Consider the following 16,038-nt stretch of genomic DNA (forward strand, 5'->3'; position numbering starts at 1 on the left):
GTGTGGCGGTCCATAGGTTAAAGCCATTTAGCCGGACAGACAGGATGATGGGAAATTACAGAAGCGGTTGTTCCACTGTGCACTAAACACTTCTTCTCCTCTTCTCATCTCCACCATCTATCCTCCCTTCTTCCTCCCACTCTCTCCCTCTCTCTCTGACATCTGCAGTCAGATACCGAGTTCTGGGATAAAATGCAGGCCGAGTGGGAAGAGCTGGCTCGGAGGAACTGGCTGACGGAAACGAGCAGGCGCAGATTCCCTCCTCTGTCTCTCCACATGAGAAGGTCACTACCATTACACTGTTACAATCAGCAACATGTGCAGGAATCTCCCCTGATGACACTGATGTAGAGATGTACAGGATTTATAGCCACTGCAGAGTAAACAATGCCCATCTAGAGCTTTCTTGTACAATTAGTTTCCAAGCACATTTTATGTGGTATACAGCAAGTTTATTGTACTTTGGAATAAGATATAAATACACCTGAATCATGCTCAACTCCAAAAGGGAAAAATGATAAACCATCCCCTCTATAGAGTGCCACAGCGTCCTAAAACCCGGAAGTAAGTTAGCATTTTACCACTTCCGGTTCCTTGTAGTTATTGTAGTAATTTTCTAGTCATAAATCTAATCGATAGATTTATGATTCGAAAATTATAAAAGTAGGGTAGACATGTGGATAGTATCCGGCTGAACAAAACGTGATCTGTCTCTTCAATTTGTGTCAACCACAGACCTTATTTCGAGCTATTTTCCAAAATCCTATGGAGAAATTGCATTGGTTTTTGTCGAAGGAACCGGAAGGAGTTTACTTCCGGGTTTTAGGATGCGTCACTGTGGCCCTCTATTTGCGCCTGAAAGGAGGCGTTCAACAGTTTGGGAAATACACCTAATTATCTCCCTTGCAGAATGTTAGCTGAGAAAATCGTGCTACTCTAAAAAAGCAACTCACAAAAATGTCAAACTGTTCTTTTAAACTCTGTAGTCTGGTGTGGAAACTTCAATATTACCAGACAGTGATCATTTGAAACTGAAGGCTGAGTGATATCCTGTTTGTACAGTGTTAAGGTTTACCAGGGAGTTCAACTCCTTAATATTGCTGAGCTTATTACAATGTAGTTATGTTTAACATAACTACATTGTTAAAAACCAACGTTAAATAGCCTTTATTACACCCTATGTATATAACATTGGTAGACCTAAGAGGGCAGTGCATATAGTTGGGCAGTATAATGTAGTCAGTAAAATCAGCTGAGCGTATGAGGAAATGATACGAGATCAGACCTCTTGGGCTCACTGATTGATCCCCGTGCAGAACTAGTTCTTAAAGAACAGCTATTTCAAAGTCATTGCGCCCAGAAGCGGTCAACAACACACCAGGGTAATCACAGTTTGAAAATGCAAAGTTTAACATTTAAAGAGAACAGACAAACCCGGGGGAGCTCAGCCCAGGTTTGATGTGCAGCAGAAAAGATCAATTGCTGCTGCTGGAGCTTTCCTAAATATGCAACTGCACAGGACAGTAGCCCTGGTTTTCATTTGAATATGAAAGAGAGAAAAACTGACAATGTATATGTCCTTATATTTAGTTTTTTGCTTACAGGGTTACTACTTCCACACAGATAATCCTTACAAAGACTTGCCTAACGCATTTGAAGAGGGACAAAAGAAGTCTCGAGAGGGAGACTTGCAAAATGCTGTGCTTATGCTGGAAGGAGCCGTCCTGCAGGACCCTCAAGATTCAGAGGTGAATTAATTCAAAACACACAGACACATGTATTTTGGGATGGGGCACATTTACAGCATATATGGCCAATAAAACTGCACTCCGAGTCTTCTCGTTTTTAGTGCAAGGTTTTGGCTCAATACAACCACAATAACTGGTTCTCATTGATAGAAGATAAAGGCAGAATGGCTCACGGACCACACAGGCAGTGTGGAGCAGATTTAGGAGGCAGCACCCACAGGCTAGACGCTCATGGCCTGTAGAGGGCAAAGGATGTTTTTTTTCTTGATGAAGAGCGGTTTACTGTAGCAAAAATAGTCTACTTGTTCATACTCATGATGAGAATTTCCATTTGCCCAGTGAGCTGAATAATAGCTCATTCCGAAGCTTTTTTCTCTCCTTTTTGTATTCTCCACGTTTCTAAAGGAGTGACCTCTTTGCAGGCTGGAAGAGCAAAGCCTTCATACAAAGTACTTTCAGAATCCCCTTGAATATACAGAAATGTGCCAGTTATTCAGAGGGGAGGATTATCCCGCGGTGTATGGAACTAATACGATTCCAAAATTCATCCTAGGGCGCTTAGTGGCTTATTTGCCCCACTGTGAAGACCTCTGAATCATTCAGAAATAATTTCGACCCTCATTTCGAAGAGCGGGAACAAAAAAGCATCTACAGAGATTAGCTTTAGAACAGGTTATTAAGTATGCCCTTACACACACAAACAGAGGAGCAATCTCTTAATCTCACATTTGGATTTGAGGTTAGTTACATCATTGTCTGCCCTCTTGTGCTGATCAAGGGAAACTCCATTTGCATGTCCCTGCCGAGGCACTGCACAAAGATCAACCGCAGTGCCTCTCACACAGTGACATTCAACATTTACTGAGCGTAAACTCAACAACCTTTTGAAGAATTCATCTTTCAGTCAGATAGAAAATCAATCTTCAACTATTTTCAGGATCAGTTAAACATTGAATTAATGGTTAAAATGGTAAAAATGCCAAACATTTCTTGGTAGTAACTTCTCAAGGGAGATTTGCGGATTATCTCTGTTTATACATTATAGTAAATTATATATATTTGGTGGTTTTGCACTTGGTAGACAAAACAAGAAATCTGAAGGTGTCACTTTGGGCTCTGGAAAACTGGGATTTAAGTCTTCAATATATTGTTTTGTCCAACCAAGAGTCCAAAACCCAAATGAGTCTTCACCTAAACTGTCACCTACATTTCTTAGAGAGATAAAGCAGCATGTCAGTAAGTCATCTCTGATAACTTAATTCAGTGACTGACACATTTCTCAGATGATTTAATGGTTACCTGAGTGTTTCTAAGGACAACGCTCTAAGCTAAATGTAATCATAATTGTATGCACCCTTGTTGACCTCATTAAAGGTGGGGTAGGTAATTTTGGAGAAACCAGCTCGAGTGCGCTAGAATTTGAAAATACACAACCGGGAAAAATCTGCCACTTCCTCACAGAGCCCCTCCTCCAACACACACGAACGCGCACATGACCAATGAGGGCACGAGATAAGTTTGTGCACAGATGGAAGGCTGACAGGCAGGTAGGCCATCCAGTTATTTTAGCCGGGCCGGCTAAAATGATTGGTCGTGCTTTTTACAGTTTATACATACAGATGACACATTTTTTTGTCAAAGCACTTAAGATATTCATTGCTATCGGGATGTTAAGAGCATTTCATGGAATATAACAAAAAGTGTATCTCGAGCCGGTTTCTCAAACTTACCTACCCCACCTTTAAGGTTTAAAATTTGGTGAAGTTCTGAAAGTTTAAATGCACTTTAGCTCCTCTGTGTTGATGTGTCGGAAAGACACGCATCCCTCACTCTGTTCTAGACGAACACTCAAAGTGCCAGACAGCAGTATCAGAGCCACTGTAACTGTGATTCAGACCCATGAGAATACCGTCTACGGAGCCCAGGTTTCCATATGGCTGTTTACTTTTACCTGTCTTTGTTCCCCTGTAGGCTTGGCAAGTGCTGGGTACCACGCAGGCAGAAAATGAGAATGAGCAATCAGCGATCGTCTCTCTCCAAAGGTAAGGAGAAACAACTGCATCAAATTCCCATTTCAAATCCAAAAAATGCTCTCAGACTTAGCAGAGCAGTCATCTTTTATTGTTGAAGAAACCACATGTTTGCACAAGAAGGAACATTTGCCTGAGAGGTTTAAATGAGCTTTCTAGCAGAAGTCTAATCAGCAATAAATTCTATTTATAGTCCCGAGAAAAACGGCATCACCATTTCTTTCACTGTATTACTTAACCAACCGGCAATTGGAAGGAAACAATTTTATTCTTAAAATAGAGACACCCCATATGGATGGTGATTGCAGAGAGCCACGGTATGAGTCTACGATGGGAGGTGGCCCACTTTTATTCATCACACTGCTGAAGCCAGAAATGGCAGCAATCTGAGTGTGAAGACTGACAAGAAAACTGAAAACACAAGAGACAGCCATTCAGGAGAAAAACAGTTACATATTGAAGTGCAACATATATGGTCCATTCCCCTACATATAAATATAGTAATGAAGTTGATTTAAAAAAAGGGATTACAACAAATGTTTGTCCCTGCAAGAGTCTCACTTAATCCAAAAGATTCTCAGATAGTTTGCATGGTATACATTTTAGTTTGTTCGTTATGTAATAGCTCCATCTGTGAGGGGACTGTTTGGGTACGGAGTGAGATTAGATGTTTAACTGGCATTAGTCCTGTTGTTGCTACACTGGCAACACTTCACTTGGCCAGCACCGTGTTATCCTGCTCTATTCAGCTTTTTTTTACACTAAATATTGACAGAGAAGAATACAAATATGCTGAAAATAAAAATGTTGCTTGGCTTTCGTCTAGTTTTTGTTATTTGATGCTTCACTTTTGATGCTAAAAAAGATGTGAGCTTTGTCTCCACAGCTTTGGACAAACAAATGTGACTGATGTGTGGTTATTTTCTGTTATTTATAGGAGCCAGTACATTCTGTACACAAACAAATCAGCCTGGATAACATTGTTGTCTTGTCACTCTTGGCTTGAGAAAAAGATGGAATAATTTGATTAATGCTTACAATTTTATAATAAAAACACATCCTTGAAAGTGTATGGTGGATTTAGTGTCCTTAACTAAAGTTTATGTAATCTTCACTAACAGCAAATCACAGTGGGGGGCAGAAATAATTTGGTTTGACTGAGATTATGAGGGTTTGAAGGAAGTTGGCACATCAGCTGTAGCAAATCTGTCTTCAAATTATCTTGATGAAAGCTAAATCTTGTTTTTGGCTTTTCCTGCAGTCTCTTAACTAATCCTAGAGTTGTTTATCCGACAAATTGCTGCTTTTTAATTACAGAAATCATTATTGACTTTAGTCGAGTCAAAATTAGATAATATAACTTTTGCACCTGCTACAAACACACTTTCCATCTCTAGCTCTGGAACAATCACAAGGCGCATTTTTTTCAAATGCAAAATCTATGCAAATCATCCAACCCCAATGCTGAGAGCAGAATGCAAACTGTCCTCTGCTGGAGAGGTGCAGCTCATTCCTCATGACCCAGAAATCATTAGCCTCCGCCTGATGTTCCCTTGCTGTGGCCTGTCCCAATTAATGCCTGTCAAATCTAGATATTCCTTTGAAGTGTACACCTTACAGCGTCTCTTTTCTCCCATGTCGTGTCTCCATCCAGGTGTTTGGAGCTCCACCCTAACAACCTCACAGCCCTCATGGCTCTGGCAGTGAGCCTGACCAACACTGGTATGCGCAACGAGGCCTGTGAGACTCTGCTCCGATGGCTGCAGCACAGCCCGAAGTACAAGCACCTGCTGAAGTCCAAGACCCACCTGATGGGATCCCCTAACTCCCCACGCAAGGTGTCCACTGCCAACAACGTGGGAAAACACGAAAGGTGGAGTATTTCAAGTGAATAGGTAGAGTTTCACAATTCTTTAGACCTGATGAGAACAAAAAATGTAGCATTTAGCTGTAAAATAAATTGTTCTTCCAACACGGAGGACAAAAAAAATAAAATTGAGGTCCTTCTCAATAAACTTTGCATAATTCCTTGCTCTTATTTTCTCTTGCTTCCTATTTTCGTCACTTTATCGCTCCTTTACCCTCTTGTCAATCTCCATCTTGTTTTCTTACTCAAATAAAAGTTGACATAAAGCATGTCTTCAATCTCTTAAGATCGCACATCATAGTTTTGCGATCTTAAGAGAGCTCACTCAGAAGCCTTAAGTCACATGAATCCTGGTGTGTGTGTGTGTGTGTGTGTGTGTGTGTGTGTGTGTGTGTGTCCACAGCTCCCTACAATCTGAGGCCAAAGAGCTCTTCCTGGAAGCAGTTCAGCAAAACTCTGAAAGCATCGACCCAGATTTGCAGACGGGCCTCGGGGTGCTCTACAACGTTAGCGGAGAGTTCAAGAAAGCTGTGGATGCCTTCAACACAGCGCTGTCAGTGCGGCCTGAGGTAGGACACACACGCAACTACACACACAGATTGGAGTGGAGCAGTAGCTGTACAAACACTTGTCAGAGGAATGGATGCTCTGCATGCAGAAATAATTTAATTGGAAAATTCTAGCCTCAGTGGAACAAAAACAAGTAATCTTTTTAAATGATCATTTTTCACCATTAAGTTGAGGAAGAATACACAAAGTACAACATAAGAAGATACAAAATAAAAAATTAAATCCTTAAGAGGGTCGGTTCAAAACAAACACTACTAAGCTAGTGGTATCCTGCCATGCTGCCATTCAGTTCGGGGTCACACTGGCAGAGATCTGAACACCACCTGACCAGCTGACTGTAGGCTGTGGTTGGTGAACACATGGAAAGCACTGGGTTTCCTGCAGAGACAACATGTCTGCCAGCTGGTTGACTCCAGCTGGCGCTAAGCGGTGCCAATGGTGTAAACTCTGCACCTTTCATGAAGAACTATTTATGGATGATCAGTGGCTTATTAGAATATTCTAGTACATCTCATACTTCCAATATTCTCTCACAGCCAATACTTCTTATTTTTCGCCTGATAAAACTCAAAGAACAGTGATTTGTATATCCTGACTGATGGCTGCTCATAGGAAGTTACGTTACAGGGTGTAATGAAACATTTCAGTACCACAAAATTATTAAACTGAGTGTTATGCTTACTGTATAACAATTAAAGGAATACAAATAAACTCACAAAATCTTTTTTGGTATTTAAATGGTATACTTCTGTATGTATTATTGTATATAAAATAAATATAAACCCAGCATGACAATCCGTATTTGATCATCTTGGAGGGTCAACGTCCAACCTGATTTCCCTTACTAAGATAATATGGCTGTGGCATTTTGTTTAACTTTGTAGTGAAAGCACTAAAATATGTGCAATAATAATAAAATACATAATATTGGATACAACCCACGGTTTTGGCCACTGAGAAACACTTTAAGATCTACTATAAAACACACACACACAAACTCAGACACACACACACACAAAAACATGACCCGTCACACACCAGATGTTCCAATGCAAACACATACAGCAGACATGAATCATGTGCACATATTCTTAGAGCCACACATATCAAAGGAGACCTCATGCAAACAGACGCAGTGAAGCACATCAAACTGTCACAGCAATACGTGAAGCAAGGAGCAACTAAATCTGGCCTCGTGAACTCTTGACTGGCACACATACATGTAGGCTCTGCGAGAAGAGCAATATATAGAGCACACACACACACTAAAAACAGACTCTGACGCATGATTCATACAACAAAAAACATCATAAACACACTCACACACTTACAAGCGCAAACATTTCCCCCATCTCTGCATCTCCTTCATGCAAACCAGTCTCTGTCCACCCAGCTCTGTCCTAGGCCGGTAAGAACATTACTCACTGTTAAATCCAACCTCACACATTTGACTTGGTAATATCTGCTCCCCTGCTGGAATAAATAGCTCTGAACACAAAGGCAGATAATTATATCCCGCTGCTAGGCTTAGCCAAAGATGAAGGACCCCTATACTGTAGCAGAACATGACCTCTGGATGTGCTGTCTACCTGCAGGTGGGAAACGACGGCAAGGACACAGTGTGATGTAACTCACCTATCCTCAAAATACCCTTGTTAGGTGACTTCAAAGCAGGAAGCTGCATAATTCTCCAAACAGTTCCCTGTTGTGTGTGCATAAAAAGTTAAGCATAAAAACAGTTTCTAACACTGATTTGTCATGCCATCATGTCATGTCATCTCATATACAAGGCTGAGCGTTAGCACAGATTATTCAGCTCTATTTCACTCTCGCTTTTGTGTTAAACCAACTGTCATCTGTTTGATCAGGTCTTTTGGAGGGGGAAAACATAAGGAAGTATCCCATGTGTGCTTGCGTCAGCATTGTGGTTGTGTTCCAGAAGCTTCCATAAATATATGTATACATATTAAGGAAACATTTTAGGTCTTGGTCATTTTTTCATTTGACCATCATCATCAGACAACCTCGGACGTCTGGAAGTTAAGTTAAGAGAAGAAAAAGATGGGAAGATTCTAGACCACCAATGAACACTGAAGGAATTGTAACCGGAACAAGCTGAATGCAATGACTGCAGAGGTGTTGAAGACAAGAACTCCCATGATTCCACCTCACAACACCAACAAACTCTGTCTTTTGTAACAATTGTATTCTAGTTGCAGAAATGTACTTTTCTTACTTATGTAATAAAATAACTGAAGAGGTGTTGCTGAAGAGTTTATAAGTCAAGTCATCTCAAAACAAATCTTTCATCTTCACCCTCTGACATTGCTTATCCATCAACCAACCCCACCACTCACCTTTCATCCAGGACTACTTGTTATGGAACCGCCTGGGGGCCACGCTGGCAAACGGGGACCGGAGCGAGGAGGCGGTGGAGGCTTACACGAGGGCCCTAGAGCTGCAGCCGGGGTTTATCAGGTCCCGCTACAACCTGGGAATCAGCTGTATTAACCTGGGGGCACATCGGTGAGTGACCTGGGACTATGAGAGAGTGGGACAAAGCTCCTACCTTTTTTTGATGCAGTGAAGGTAGACGGTAGCACCTATGATGAAAAGTGAAAATGGTACTTCCAGCTACTTAAGACAATACACAATCTATGGCTGAATAATTAATCAGAATTTCATTGTGATTGCATAATGGATTAGTGCAATATCCAAATCGCAGGTGGTGTAATATTTTACAAGGAAAATATGTTTTAAAATACCATCCTGAAGTAAGTATGGTGCATAAATGGTAATCTACAGACTTAAGGTCTGAGTTTGGTACACACATAATCATTTTTTATATATTTTCAAATGACAATGTGAAAGATTATGCCAAAATGATTATTCCCTCCAGAGCATTAAGGTTAACCACGGTATTGCAATAAATGTTGTTTTTTTTAATCTTTCAGTCAATCAAGGGAAACGAAATGAATAAATATAAATTCAGTAATCCACCTGTTATGCAGCAGAGCTTTCAATTATGTAGCAAAGTAAGTTTTCACATTAGGGCAACAGATATCGATTAACCTTCCTGATTGACAATAGCAGACAATATATTGAATGTATATCTAGTATTCTAAGGAGCAGATGACAATCAGCAAGCTGAGTGTAACAGCATTTCCTTTCAGTTATATTTCTAGTAATAGGGCCTATGCTTGGCTGGTTTTAAAATATTGAGGAGAAATGTACATTTTCTGAGTGACTGCCAAGCCTGTTGACTTTACCATCTAAAGTCAATATAACATAAACACAATTGTGTAAATGGACAAAAACATTTAACAGAGGCAAACAAAACAGTCCATAGCACATAATCCGAACATGAGTATTCATCATATATCACAACTACCTTCCTTAAACAAAAATATCAAAGCCTCATAATGCACAGGAGACAACACCTAAAAGAAAACAAGCATCCTAAAACAAATACTAAACATGCAGTACGAACAAAGCAGCAGATATGATGAAGCCAACAGAGTCCAATGTCCCAGCAGTAAAACTAGCACACCCACTACACACAAAATATCATTAAGCATGTTAGTACAACAAACAGCAAATAGCCTACTTACAGAAAGCAGAGACCCTCCTCATCTCAGGGGAGACTCATTCATCCTTTTGAAAGAGTTGTTTTCACCCTGGAGACGGCAAAGAGGAGAAAACAGGGTTGAAGAGTGGGATAAGGATAACAACTGGATTAACTAACTTTCGAGAAACCAGTGTCTCTTTTGGGACACAAACAGGATTATTCCTTCATAAACTTTCCGGAAGCGACACAACAGGGCCGTTAGCAGGTGAACTAGCTTTGAACATATATAAGGTAGCACTGTCAGTAGCATTTAGTAGCTTATCATGACGTTATCTAATAAAACAACAGCAAGTCAAACTAATCAGCTCTGTTGGTTCAATTTCTGACAACAACATTAAACTAGAGGAGTCCGTTTCATCCCAAACATGTAGCCATTACCTTAATCAATCACGTGTGTGTAACAACTGCCAGTCATTTAGTCAAACATATGAGTGGAGCAAACGATGGGTGGAGTACCAAAAGCATCAGTTGCAGGCTTCCCCTTCAGGCCAGGTAGGTAACTGCATGGGGCTTCAAACTAAAAGTGCCCCAAACAAAGTGTTGTTTAAATGTAAAAACATATCTTACTCATTGTTAACATTACAGCCTTAAAAACACTTTAGAGTGGCATTTGTTTATTTATTTTGTTATGATGAATAATAAAGTCGCAATTCTAACTAGGGTAGGTAAGTTTGAGAAAACCGGCTCGAGATACACTTTTTGTTATATTCCATGGAACGCTCTTAACATCCCGATAGCAATGAATATCCGAAGTGCTTTGACAAAAAATCCATAACAAATGTTCATCTGATCTGTGTAAACCGTAGTACTGTAAAAAGCACGACCAATCATTTTAGTCGGCCCGGCTAAAATAACTGGATGGCCTACCTGCCTGTCAGCCTTCCATCTGTGCACAAATTGGTCCTACCCCACCTTTAATATCCTTGTATGAAATGTTACATGCATACAATGCATCGAAAAAACACCTTCTTGTTTACCAGTGATACCTATCCACACCCTGGATAGGTCTGCCTTAATCCCAATATTGAACCCAATATAATTTATGCATTTCATTTAATTGGAAAAATGTAATAGCTACAGGCCTTTCTACAAATACATGTATCATTTAGTATCATTCTGTCCAAACACTAAAAACATGACACAGGTGTAATTTGTCTCCTGCTAACGGATTCAATGTTGGTGTTACCTGAATGTGTGAAGATATCCAATCTTTAAGTGACATCTTCCATTTGGGTGTGCAGGGCCTGAGCAGGATTAACCTTTTTTAAGTTTCTACAGCATACACAGCATGCCCTAAACAAAACTGATCCTTAGTATTGTTGCTTCCCCAGAGAGGCGGCCAGAAACTTCCTGACGGCTTTGAGCCTTCAGAGGAAAAGTCGGAGTCGCCAGCAGTCCCACCAGGTGATGTCTGGAAACATCTGGGCTGCTCTGAGGATAGCTTTATCCATGATGGACCAGCCCGAACTCTTCCAGGCTGCGAATATTGGTGACCTGGATCTTCTCATGCGGGCCTTCAACCTTGACATTTGAGGAATGGGAAGTAGTGACAATAGCATCTCCTCCTTCACTTACTAGCCAAAAGCCCGAAGTGCACACGTCAGATATTGGATCTGTATTAGTGAGCGTGGTTTTTATGCACGTCCAAACTAACTGCAGTCGTCAAAGTTGTCCATTTTTTTGCCCAAGTTCTTCGAGAGCAGTTCTGCGGACAAGTTCTTTCAAGAGCTTGAAGTGACTGCTTTGTGGTGGATTTGCACTGCAATTTGTGATTTCCCTGAAGAGCAGAAGGACGGGCAAAGATTGTAAGAGCAATGCCTTAGAGAACACATCAATTAAAACCGACTCATCCAGTGGAACAGAGCTGAGCCAGGAGAGGCAGACAGACATTTTGAGAAGCTCGCACAACCCTCACACGTGTTTGCAGAGAAAGGTGGAGGTTTTGAGAAAGAAAAAAAAAAAAGGTTTTGTTATCCAATTACTTTCAAAGACTCAAGTCTGTCTCAGCCTACTGAAGTATGGATGTAGTGAGCAAGTGATAAAGGCTGCACCGTCTGACCTGGAGCTACACATTCTGTTCTCATCCTCTTTCAATGGAGAATAATGATATTGCATGAATAAGCATTTTCATAAATGGATTCCTTGTTCAAAATCAACATACCTTTAGAAGTTTTCCCTTTGCAATTTAGACTGATTCCAGATAACAACTTCCTCAACCCAAGTGAGGATGTAAAGCCTTACTCAAATGCATGCGAACAACAATATTTATGATATACTATTTTTATGGCAACACAAAAAGAGAAGCCATTTTAGACTGGTTTTCATTTCTTTAAATAACTGCCATCGTATGCACTTGAAAGCTTTATGAGCCGTTTGTTTTCGCTCGGTTGTATTTTTTGTGTTTGATTTGGCTCCTAGCTTCTCTTTGCTCCCTTTAAGCTGACTAGCTAGAGAAATATTAACAAACCCAGGGCAACATTGGTCTGCAAAACCTTCCCTTTCAAAAAATGTCATATGAACAAATGTGTTTACAGGTCTTAAAATATCTCTTTAATCTTCTGGTATTGCTTAAGTAGCCCTCACATGAGATGTAAACATCCCATTTGATTTATACTGTACTATATATAATTAAATAACATGTAGTTGATGTGAAGCTGCAAGCTAAGACCTTTGTATGCTTTGGGTATATCATAAAGCAGTCATGTGTGTCTTTACTGTGCCTCCACAGGCAGTGAAGCCCATACATTGAATTACATTTGTCTGCCTCAGCCTTCATGCATGATATAAATATTTATGTCAGCTTTGGTAGAATGCCTCGCATATTTAAAATGCTATTTGTTTTACCATCTGCAAACTTCATTTCCCATGAAAACATTAAGTTATCGTGCACACAGCACGTGATCGTATTGAGCCAGATAATTTCTCTGCACCATCACAGAAGCAAAGCTTTTAAACATGTTCGTTATGGTTTCTCTGGCATCACTGTTGCTAGTTTCAAAAGTCTGTGAGGTGAACGTCACATTCCTGGCCGGGCATCAGAGTAAATGATAGATAATCTGCTTTTCTGCATAACTCAGCATCTTGGTGTTTAACAGGCTTGTCAACAGTCTGGGCGTACTAGAGAAAGGGTTTTATTCTCAGATCCTATGCAATAGGTCATGTTTTATGTTGCCATTCTGTATTGTCATTTAGTTGCTGTCTGCCTCGATGAACCAAAAGGAAGTGGCGATTCTGTGCTTTTAAAGAACGCTATCGGGGGAGACCGGGGAGCGATTCATCTTCCTAACTGTACAGCTTTGATGTCATGGTCTGTATGAGAAACCGTGTTTCATTAGGGAGCTTGTGGAGAAAAAAAACAAGTGTCCTTTTTCAAGAGAGAAACATGGTCAGTGATTTAGAAAGAACCGAAACACACAAACAGCATCGACCCAAAATGAAGCCGTCATGTTTTATAACTCTGCGGTGTACCGACATGACCTTGCACCCGTCAACTCACTGACCTACATCAAGCTTTGCTATCTGATGTTTTATTACGCAAGCGAAAGTTTATTTGTCTTTGAAGCTCATCTTAAATCTGCTTTAAGGAGAAAACTCTTTAAGTGCAATAATGACATCTATGTGTTATGCGCTCATTCATTGAAACAGATTATTTGCTGCCATCAGATTCTTAAAAGAAATGTTGGCAGTGAATCTCTGAGGCCGACCACATGATGTTTACTAGATCAAGGAGGCAGAGCAGCCCAGTGAGACGCAGCACATATGTGCATGCCACTAACAATCTGCATCGGGGGGGGGGGCTGAGAGTGGACTGCACAATGGAAAGGGAAATGAGGCCAAAGCAGAAATGCTCAAATGTATTCAATTATGATCAAATAATTGGCAGTGTATGTTTTTTACATGGGTAATAGTATGGGAGTCCACCAGTGCTATCATATTGAATATTTCCTTTTCATTAAATTACTTAAATAATTTTGGTACGCTATCAGTATGGCTTTCTAAATGGAACTGTTGGTGTGTTCAGACTTAAATGTCTGGTTTGATGGATTGCTGTGACATTCATTTTCAGCAGACTCCTTTTGACCTTTGTGATCCGCTGACTTTAAAAAAAAATCATTCATCGACATCAGTTCAAATATTTCATCCATCTAATATTTTTGATTTACTGTCACCTTTTACATTCATGACCAATTATCTGCCATACTTCAAACAGTCTTATTAGCCTCAGCCTCAAGATAGTGGCTTTGATATGAAGTATGAATGCCAACCTTACCATACGCATGCTAGCTTTTACATTGTGAGCCGTCTTGCATCTATTTTAAAGCTACATTAAGCTAATTTTAGAGGTATAGGGCTCCCACTGTACATCTGAGCCAGCCAAGTGTTTTTCCTTCTGTTGACATCCACCTGTCTCTTATGGTGGACGTGCTAACAGTGCAGGCTGGAAGCACACAGCAATGTGAACATGCCCACATGTTTGTTTATTTAGTATCAAATCAGAGTCTCAGCATCTAAAGTTTTCATAAACTATAAAATCATGGGAGGTACTATATTCTTAAGTTTAATTTCAACACAAGGCAAAGTGCTTTACAAAAATGAAAGACATTAACGGCATCCCTCCATTTTTAAATATGAACACATAATCTTTCTCTGGTCCTCACAGCTTTCTTTTGTGTCAGCAATGATCTATAGAAACTCATAAACATGATGTCTGCTAAGTTGTGCTTTCTAAATCAACTCTAGTTTTCTTATGGGGTTGTAGGCCTCTGTTTTTTGCATTTCAAGATACTGTAGTTGTGTTAAAAATGAGAAACGTATTTTTTTAAAGAAACTTTAAATTACAAGCTTGAAACCTAAACTTCTGTGTACATAATACTGCAGCGCATTGAGATAGGATGCCTGGTGACTGTTTCCTTTTTGTAGAACCTACCTATTGTACCTTCTCAGGTGAATTGGCCTAGCATAACGCATGCTCTGAGGAACAGATCCAAGTTGATCGCATGCTAGATCCTTTCCATGAACTGCTTCGAATGCTATTTTCATTGGTATGCATGAAATACATGGATGTGCTTGCTTCCCCTCCCACTAACGTAGGAAAATATATCATAAGGTTTCCTTGCAATATTTCTACAATGCACTTTTTAAATCTGCCACCTTGACAAAAAGTGATGTATATATTCAGTATATATTCTATACAAGAGGCTTTTCCTGCATAGAATGCGTGAGTGTGCACGGCTCAAGAGTAACAAACTTAATATTTACTGAACATGATGATTCTTGAGCTTGAATATTGGTACATTGCTACCACTCGCTTGTCATAGTTATATTCTGTAAAACGTTTTTAAAAGTGGCTTCTACAAGTTACAAATGTACTGGTAACACTTTGAATGACCCCAGCCAACAGAGTTTTGTGTCTTTTCTTACCTGCTTTTATGTAATACATTTATATTTATATAATAAGAAATACCTTGTGAAATTCATTTTTAAAAATCCTTAATGAATACAGTGTATGACCAAAAACTCATCTTATTATGAATTTTTACAAAAACTGAGAGTAGGTCACATATTTGTTTCAGTTATGTGTCTGGTTCACTTGAAGCCACCGCCAATCAAATGACACAAAACAAGATAGATATTCATATTAATGATGTATTACTTCAACTCCCTACAGTAGGAAAGAAGGAAATATGTAAGGCTTTTGCAAATTAAATAATACTTTTATTTACCTTTTATTTTTGTAAGACCTGCAGAAACTCATCAATGTTGAACACTTTTTCAGATAAATAAAGCATTTCCTTTTGCTTTGTAAGTGTGGTGAAAATGTGTCAGTCTTCTGGACAAAATAGGTTTTGAAAGCATTTATAAAATGATTGAATGTTAACAGGGACATTGGTTGGGGTTTCTAAAGGTTATCAGTGCATTTCCTGTAATGTCTTTCCTCACTCCTTTAACTCAACATGTGTACAAATGCAGTTTGTTCTAGTTTATTTCTTGATGCATCAAATAAAATGATATTTTAATGAATGCACATAGAAATTATATACTTTATATACAGTATGGATTACTTATTGAAACACCTACTATAATGCATATTACTATCCCTGTATAATCACAAGAAAGCATTAGCACCTTTGAAACCTACAATATGAAAGTCAACTTTTAAAATAAACTGTTGTTATATATTCTATGTTCATGTGT

General features: G+C 39.6%; 1 protein-coding gene across 1 annotated transcript in view; it reads left to right on the plus strand.

Annotated features, from left to right (window-relative positions):
* pex5la (peroxisomal biogenesis factor 5-like a) overlaps nucleotides 1-16,022 on the plus strand; it is a 96,296-nt gene extending 80,274 nt beyond the window's left edge. The window contains 8 exon segments of the mRNA XM_034229789.1: nucleotides 169-235; nucleotides 238-284; nucleotides 1,605-1,748; nucleotides 3,720-3,790; nucleotides 5,433-5,651; nucleotides 6,049-6,214; nucleotides 8,584-8,741; nucleotides 11,175-16,022. Coding sequence (XP_034085680.1) covers nucleotides 169-235; nucleotides 238-284; nucleotides 1,605-1,748; nucleotides 3,720-3,790; nucleotides 5,433-5,651; nucleotides 6,049-6,214; nucleotides 8,584-8,741; nucleotides 11,175-11,376 — 1,074 coding nt within the window. The 3' untranslated portion in view covers nucleotides 11,377-16,022.
* Nucleotides 16,023-16,038: the final 16 nt, after the last annotated feature.

The sequence above is a fragment of the Gymnodraco acuticeps genome, unplaced genomic scaffold (assembly GCF_902827175.1).
Source record: "Gymnodraco acuticeps unplaced genomic scaffold, fGymAcu1.1, whole genome shotgun sequence".
In the NCBI taxonomy this organism is placed as follows: Eukaryota; Metazoa; Chordata; class Actinopteri; order Perciformes; family Bathydraconidae; genus Gymnodraco; species Gymnodraco acuticeps.